Source organism: Typha latifolia, chromosome 3, assembly GCF_019914945.1.
Source record: "Typha latifolia isolate L0001 chromosome 3, TyphaL0001v2, whole genome shotgun sequence".
NCBI lineage: Eukaryota > Viridiplantae > Streptophyta > Magnoliopsida > Poales > Typhaceae > Typha > Typha latifolia.
Window position 1 is genome coordinate 9238184 of NC_133088.1, and position 9426 is coordinate 9247609.

At 37.1% G+C, this 9426-nt stretch overlaps 1 protein-coding gene across 1 annotated transcript; it reads left to right on the forward strand.

Moving 5' to 3' along the window:
* Positions 1–6055: 6055 nt before the first annotated feature.
* LOC140783365 (proline-rich protein 2-like) lies at positions 6056–8083 on the forward strand. Its single transcript, XM_073130235.1, has 2 exons — positions 6056–6317; positions 7138–8083. Exons 1-2 carry the CDS (start codon positions 6146–6148, stop codon positions 7908–7910), a joined length of 945 nt encoding a protein of 314 aa, XP_072986336.1. The 5' UTR covers positions 6056–6145; the 3' UTR covers positions 7911–8083.
* Positions 8084–9426: the final 1343 nt, after the last annotated feature.

The following is a 9426-nucleotide window of genomic DNA, read 5'->3' on the forward strand; positions in this document are numbered from 1 at the left end:
TGGAATGGTTGTGGTTGATGAAAGGATTAGGGCAAGTGTTGGATAGATTGGACGAAGGGGAAGAAGAGGGCCACTCCTAAGGGACTAGGGTGATTGACCAGTCGAGGGAGATTAGAAGCGGCGTCGCCGGGGATTGAGGGAACGGGAGCGAAGAAGACGAAGGAGGCAAGGCAAAACTCAATCTCAATAATCAATGTCATTTTGGTTGCCCTACACATCCTTTTATAGGCTAACCAACAACTCACATAAACCCTAAAACACAATTTTCGCCGACCGCGTTCGAACTCGCCCGACCGCGTTCGAACGCACCGAATTAGCTCTTCTGAACTTGCGAACGCGATGCAGGCATTCGAACGCGCCTGTCGGTATTTGCGAACGCGATGCAGGCGTTCACAGTGCGTTCGAACGCACCGCGTTCGAACACACAGTACATTCTCTTCACCACGTTCACAACCCCGTTCACAAACCGCGTTCGAACTCACTCCACCCGCGTTCGAACGCGACTTACAGAAAACTTATTTTAATGGAAATTAAACACGAAGCAAAAACACTCCTAAAGTGAATCCATGCTCGAGACGACGTCGGTGAAGTCCGAATCGTATCATTGGAGCATATTTGTCCGGTTGCATATCATTTGGAGCTACCGGAGGGGTCGAGAGTGCATCCTATCTTCCATGTTTTATTGCTAAGGGAGCGCATTAGAGATCCTGAGATCGTTGGATCAATTCTACTGGAGTCATTGGAGGAGATAGAGATTGTAGAGCCAGTTCGTGTACTTGCTAGGCGCCGACGACGACATAGTACCAGATTGGAGATGGAGATTCTAGTTGAGTGGCTTGGCAAGCCATCCGATGAGGTGACATGAGAGTTAGAGACTGACATTTTGGAGCGTTTCCCTGACTTTTTACCTTGAAGGCAAGGTGGGGGAAGCGTGGTAGATTGATACGAATCAGATCAAATTGGATCACATCAAAAGGAGATTAGGCTCAATGGATTGAGTCTAATTATCTTATTTGGTTTAGTTTAGTTAGAGTATTAGTAGGTTAGGATTTTATTTAATTAGTTAAATCCAGCTCTGCACAGTTTTGAGAAAATATTCATAGAATATTCTGAACATATCCAAATAATATCAAATCGGTTGGATAAAGTCGCTAATCTCCAGATCTACAACTTTGATATTGGAGGTTCAGAATCTATTTGTGATAAAACGAAAGCTTAATCCGATAGTTGGTTTGTTAGGGTTTCATATTGTTTTAGTACTTATTGTTTGCCTCTATAAATATGTGGATGGCGCCAACTTTATTATGCTATTGGATTCTTGATTTCTTGCCTCCTATCTTCTCTATATACTCCTTTGTCTACTTCCTTTAATCACTTCCACAATCCACTCTCATCTTCATACTCATCCATAACCCTAACATCCACTCCACCCGTCACCACCACCATTACCCACGTTATTCTGTATTTTTATCCCTTCTACAGTTCGAATCTGCAAAGGTTATAAATATGAAGTTGTAGATTAGGAAGTTACGGATCCAAACCCAATTGGTTTCATAATTTTTTGACTACCGGAGAATATCTGATGAATATTTTCCCACAGTTGCAAAGGACTACTTCATGCAATAAATTCATATTTTAAAGAATTGTTCTGTAGCCGATCTTTTGGTACAAGATCCTATCAATTTGGTATCAGATCTTAACATCTTACCACCTAAATCCCTGATATATATGACTTATTATAGTATTGGATATATACACGTGATCTATCATATAGAAGGAAATGCATAAATCTCATTGATAGGAAAGTTGATAAAAAAAGCATGAGGGTACCTAAGGAGGCGTAAGGGTTAGGGGTGCTTAAGGTGATGATTATGGTCACTGATATGCAATATCTCGTAGTCTATGTCCGAGGTCAATTGAGTCTGTGCACACAAACAATCGAACATCTGCCATTCGTCAAGGCATGCATATGACGAGTTACCCTCATGTGATTTCTATCAACTAGTGGATTACCAATTTGGATGGATATTGATATACCCTTAGCATATGACAGAATATAATTATGACTAAGATACCCTTAGTGTATTGTAGGGTATAATTATGACTGAGATACCCTTGGTATATGGTAGGGTATGCTATAAGCTTATGGGCAGAATAATAAGATCGGGTACCGGGTGTTGACTGTGCATAATGGTCTAATATGATGATGTTATTCAAAGTCATTATCATCTATATACTTGATTATCTAGTGGTCATTATGCATCATATGTGGTTGCATTTGATATTATAACATGATCATAGTCGGCATGCATCATATGTGTCATATTGAGAGAGTTATGATGATGGTATAACATTGAGAGTTGTTTATACATTATCGAGAATTATATATAGGACATGATATCCACTATACATTTATATGTTATTGAAGATACATTTATATAGTCATTTATGACATGATGCTCTTTCTAATTCATATCATCTAGTACATGATTTACTTTTTATTTGACATCACTAATTCGGGGTAAGGTCTATTCACTGAGCTTTTAGCTCATAACTCTATTTCTTTTTTAACCCACTAGATATGTAGTACATGATAGCGATTTGAAATATCTTGAAAAGATATTTTAGAGTAAAGATGAGGTGAGCTATAAATGCGACACAGTATAGAAGATAGTTTATATAGATATTGAGTTGTAGCATTATTGGATATTTGTACTCCTTTGTATCAGACAATGAATTGTATAATACATGTCAAATTATAGTGTACTCATGTATTAGTAATTTTAGTTATATTTTGATGGTTTGTCGTGGCCTGTGTGGGCCTTACCAAGTTATGTAGTTGTCTAGTATGGTTGTTGTGGATATAGATATAGATATATTAATAGGTTTAACTTGATTATGTCATGATTTATTTTATGATCGATTATTTGAGCATGGGAGTGTATCTGGTGCATAGTGGCCCCCGCCCGTCCTGTCACATGAGTGGTGCGTGCCATGTGGGTGCGTGAGTGTGCACATTCCCATGCTAGGCGAGGGCATTACACTTCCTTTGTTGGAATTAATTGCAATTAATTATAATATATATGGCTTATATGTGATATAAATATATATTGAATAATGGACTATCAAATATCTAATCAAAACCGTTATGAAGTGATCAAATTAAGTATTATTTATCGAGTTTAATATGTGTCATGAGGAGTGGGGCCTTTAATATGCAGAACGCATATTAATAACTTTATGATTTAGTGATGGTCTAAAATATATAAAGTTTGAAAATAATGCAATTATGCTATTGGTCCCTGGGGAACACAATTAAATATGGCAATTTCTGTAAATAAAAAAAAATATAGGCAAGTTCTAAATTTAGACCCACTAAGGATCTAATAAGGAAAATAGGCTATAAATGAACTCTTCTAAAGAGGTGCCTATTAAAAGAGAAGAGAAAGAGGTCAGTCTCTATCTCTTTGAATTCTGATTCTCTCTCTAGTTTCATCTCTCTTATAAATAGAGAGTGATGCTGAGTAATTTGAGATGGGGTTTTTTGTCAAGAACTTGTGATTCGGATGTCTTTCTTTGTGTAGAAAAAGTTTATCATTTCTATCTCTTACTTTCTCCATCGGACTTGAGAGGAATTACTTGGAGATCTAAAGTCTTCCAGGGATTACCGGCGATTGTGTCTTTCTGGAATATTATGGCTATGGGCCAAGGTAATTTAGAATCAAAGATTAGAGGTTCACTAGAGGATCATAGTAAATCTAAGATTTATGATTTGTGATATGATTATGCATGAATTAATATTCTATCATCCTCTTCTTTCACCTCCTATCCTCCACCTCACTTCCGCCCGAGGTTAAGGTAAGCTCGTATAGATGTTTTTCTACATAGATTTCGTACAATGATCGTACAGATACTGCTTCCTACTTTCTTTCTCCAAATAACGCAGGATGAGTTGAGCTCGTACAATCTTAACAACTCCACTCTTCAATACGATGAGAGCTCTCATATAGAAGAATGGTCAACTGGTACGGTGCAAGACTAATTCAATCCGAATTAGAAATTAGCTTAAATTTATTATTTGCAGGAATTTATAATTTTTTTTACAGTTTTAATAAAATATGAAACTAAAAATAGTTCTAGACTAGATTTGGGACGTGACTTCCCAGAATTTGGATATATTGTTGTCCTTAAAAAGTGCTTTCCAATGAGTCTAAGATCATAGAGTTTGGATGGTTAGATTTTGTGATATCGATCGAATAGTGACGGAATGTTAGATAAACTCTAGCTTGATAGGCCTTTAATGGCTAGATAGATGCTAGGTTAATTTCTTAGTATGAAAGGGGAGAAGTTGTTGTAGAAGAGGGGAATTAGGAGTTAGAGAAAGCCGACCAAAGACTTAGGCAGTGAAAGGAAGGAGGTGGGAGAGGGCACCAATGGCTAGAGAAAGTAGAGAAGGAGATAAAGATATAATGCCGTTTTTAATTATCAAATTCAACTCCAATTAGGGTTTCCTCCACATATTTATAGAGGCTCACCATAGGGAGCCAAACAACTAAGTTAAAATTCTAACAAACGAATAATTTTTACCACGGTGCGTTCGAACGTGTCCGATCGCGTTCGAAGCAGAATTACAGTTCTCTATTGTTGCGAATGTGTGTAGGCGTTCGAATAATCGCGTTCGAACTGCCTGAATCCATTCGAACGTAGAATTTGGGTTCTCTGTCTTTGTGAACATGTGCAGGCATTCGCATGGCCCGTTCAAATGTGGTCCTTGCATTCAAATGCCCCCCGGCAAAATTCCTTTTATTTCTTCAAACAAAATTTAACTAGATAAATAAGCTCATCCCAATGAACCCAACATTGCGAGTAGAGCCAATATGGACCGAGTCTTTCATCATGACCTATGTTTTTCATATTTGAACTTTCTTTAAACTAGTATAAGAGGACTAGTGATCCAATCTGAGGAAGATTTTAGTTTTATGACTCTTTGTTTTATTTCTGTTAAATAGAGTCTTATCATCTGCAATTAGTTAGTTTGTCATATTTATCATATATTTTGATATTTATAAATATCAGAAAACTAAGATACTATGATATTTCATTTGAAATAGGTAGTATTTACAAAAATGTCACTTATGTCCGTACAATAGAGACGAGCATCTATCATTTTAAGTTTCTACTGGTATTTATTAAATATTGACTAATTATTTGCAGTATATTCAGATATTTACGAGTGCCACTAAAACTAAGATACTACACTATTTCATTTGAGATCAGTAGCAAAATATGTTAGTTTAAACATAACTTATTCGAACACTGACAGAAAATGTTAGTGAAACTTAGTATTAGTATTTTTTTTTCATGTGCATTTTTTTAACCGTTAGTAAATGCCACTAATGGACAAAATTCCTATATAGTGATATATTTGATCGGTCGAGCAATTCGGAGTAATAGTGTTGGTGAACAAGACAACCTACTAGTCATTTGGTGAGTTAAGGTGATCCAATTATTTGCCAACTTCGGTTGCATACAATTAAGCCACCATGGCTTCACGTGGTACCCAATCACTGGGTTTCACAAAGCAATCAGAATTATATGTGCACAAATATAGTTAGTGCATATGGTAGAGAAGGAAGTAAATGTGCAATAATTATTGCTTTCTGAAGTAAAAATCCGGCCGCTGACAGAGTAACATAGTTCTGTCAATATATTTATGAATAATGTAGAATTACAAGTGCGGATCTTGTAAGATAAAAGTGCTCCTCTGTTTCGATCTGCAAGGGCAATATTCAAACACTTTAATTACTGAACGATTAACCGAGTGGAAAATGTCATTCTAAAGGTGGAAGAATGTTGATATGGTATTTGGAGAACGTTTATCGTAGGCATAACGAAGTTAGTTGAGTTGATTGCATATGCATTTAATTGGCAAACCGCAAAAGCCGGTCGAAAATGGATCTATATTCCTTCACTAATGGGGCACCAAAATACATGTGAAGCCTTTGAAAGCCCTGTCGGCAAACATCTCCATATAAATTGGCATGGGAGGTTCTCACCCCTACTCAAAATAATCAGAAGCCAAGAGCTTTTTCTCTTCCTTTTCTTCTTCCTTTCCACCCTGTTCTACAAGTGGCCGGGTTCCATAATGGGAACTCTTCCGCTTTTCCGAAACCTCCTGTTTGGACTTTGTGCACTGCTCTTGGGAATTAACTTTGCCAATGCTGACTCTCAAGTTGAAACCACAGCTGTTGTGGTTGGCGCAACTGAATGCTTAGATTGTTTGGCGAAGAACATCAAAACTGAGCATGCGTCAAACGGTAATTAACTCTACTTCCATTTTCAGCGCCAAGGCTAGCCGAGTTAGAACCATATTAGTGAGATTATTAATAAGGTTTTGCATCTGTTTCTTTTTTCTTTTCTTTTTTAAGAGCGTTTCTTCGGTGCCATAGAGTTAATTTTTTATTAATCAGTTTGATGAAGATCTAACGGTTAAGATCTTTAAAAGTATAATAGGAATAAAAGATATTACCAGTAAGTAATTTTTTTAGTTATATAATCTTACACATTATTTTTTTATAATTATATTATCTTAATATTTTATCAAGTAAAAGACATATATATAATTAACTAAGAGCAATGTATATATATCAAAATAAGGGTATTGACGTCTTTTATAATTAACTTGATAAAAATTTAATTACATTTTATCTTTTTGATTATTTTTTATTATTTACATATATCTCCCATTAGTTTAAAATTGATTTAAATTAAATTTTAATAAATAGAGATAGAGAATTATATTTAAATTGAAGTTTATCTCCAAATAATCAAATTTAAATTATTTAATATTAAATGATATCTCCTATAATTAAGGCATAATTATATTTAAGGGAAATTTTAACAGAAAAAAAGAGCGTTTCTTAAAGTTAATTGTTTATCAATCAGTTTGATTAAGATCTAATGGTTAAGATCTTCAAAGGTATAATAAGAAAATTGGAAAGTTAGGCATACGTAATTAGATCTTCTTAACTAATATTTTTTTTTCTTACTTAATGTAGTTTTGGAACCAGGTTGAATTAAAATTTTAATTTTTAAAGGTGCATTTAAGTATTTGCCTTTTTTTTTTTAATATGGCAGGGCTTTACGTAGTAATCAAATGCAAGGCCAATACCGGAGAATATGAGACGAGAGGTGTTGGTAAACTTGACAGTGCCGGAAAGTTCAGCGTCAAACTCCCGAACAATCTCCTCCAAGAAGATGGGAAGCTGAAGCAAGAATGCTTCACGGCGCTCCACGGTTCATCAAACACCCCCTGCCCAGAGAAGCCATCAGAGATAGTCTTGATGTCTATAGAGAAAGGCAGGCACACGTTCTCAGCAGCGGTCGAGAAGCTTCCCTTCTCGTCGGCGACGTGCGCGTCGGCCTTCCTATGGCCACCCCACAATTTCCCTCCGAAGCCCAAGTCGGACCACTTTCACAAGCACTTTCCGAGGCACATACCCTTCTTTAAGAAGCCACTCCCATCGCCGACACCTGTGCCAGAATACAAACCACCGGTCTCGCCAGTTTACAACCCACCATCTAAACCAGTCCCGGCCTACAAGCCACCGGTGCCGGTGTACAATCCGACGCCAACGACACCGGCAGTTCCTGTATACAAGCCGCCAGTCCCAACTCCAGCTGTGCCATACCACAAACATCCCGTAATTCCACCTATCTTCAAGAAGCCACATCCTAAGTTTAAGCTCCCTCCCATATACAAGAAACCCCTTCCTCCATTCTACCATCCCAAGTTCCCTCCTGTCCATGGCTGGCCTCCACTTCCTCCTTATTCCCCTCATCCCTGGAAAAAGTTCTTGAAGCCGAAGCATCCCATCTTCCCTCCTGCCAAAGAGGAACCAAAGCCCTAGAGGCAGTAGCCAGTGGCGACGTGGTTCTTTGATTTCAATAACTTTGTGCGTCTCGTATTTGGAGTAGTATTTCCCTTTCCAGTTAGTGTTGTAATAAAGGTTGAACTAAAATTGATATTAGAGTCTCAGCAAGTGTGATGAACGTTGAAATTCGTCAGACAGCATTCAACTCATATTTGGATTTATATTTTTTAATTTGGATATAGATATTACATACATAGCAACATTTAAAATTATATTTTAAACAATTAGAAAGAGATAATTTTCGGATACAAGTCGGGTATTAATCAGATTTTAAACGGATATGGATACAGATCGGATACGGATCAAATCTTAAACGAATATGAATTTAGATTAAATATAAACCGGATCTTAACCGGATATAAATACGAACCAATATGTTGGTACCACCTTACTTTTTTCAACACACAATATTGGCTAACAAACTGAAACCCCTCAATGATATTATTTTTAGAACTCAAAATGCCTTCATTTCATATCACCAGATTATTGACACCATATACAACATATGAAGTCCTCGGGCAGCAATACTGGATCATTTCATTTGAAAGCAAATCTCTCTATAGCTTTTGATCGCATAGAATGGGCCTATCTCTATGATGTCTTAACTTTTCATGGTTTCCTAGGAGTCTGGATCATTTCTTTTGAAAGAAGATCTCTCTAAAGCTTTTGATCGCATAAAATGGGCCTATCTCTATGATGTCTTAGCTCTTCATGGTTTCTTGGTAGATTATATTCATCTGATCCACTAGTGCATCTCCACCACGTCATTAACTGTGGATATTAACGACAGCAAGGGAGGTTTCTTTGTTCCTTAACAAGGACTTTGTTAGGACTATCCCCTCTCACCCTATCTTTTCATCTTAGGTGCTAATTTCCTTTCTTTACTGCTGGATCAGGGATTAGCATCTACAAATATTCTTGGACTAAAGTTGGATGGTTTGGCCCCTACCATTACCCATTTATTATTTGCCGACGATTTGGTTCTTATCGGTAAAGCGTCTTCTAGGGAAGCGATGCATCTCAAATCCATTTTTGATGACTACTGCTTATACTCGGGTTAGGCCCTCAATTTTGAGAAGTCTGCTATTCATTTCAGCATGCAAACATCCAATTCTTCTCTAACTGCTATTTTAGATATTGTTACGAATCAGATCTAGAATGATCCGTCCATAGAATGATTATGAAAATTTATGTGGAAGTAGCTTCATGAGGTAGGGTTCTAATGGCTTTAGTTTCACTTAAATTGGAGGTCGAGATGAAAAGATAAAAATAAAATAGTGGAGATAGGTCAGAGAGGGCAGAATGGTAATTTCTGTTGTTGTGGCGGTTGTCGGAGGGTGGTGGACGACCAAGGGTGGTGGTGGATGGCCGTATAGAAGGGTGGCTGCTGGATGTAGGAGGTGGCTAGGGTTTGGATGCTTGAAAGGGATCTGCGGTTATTTCTACTCTTATGAAGATAAAGACAATCTAACGGCTAAAGTAAAAGATAAGG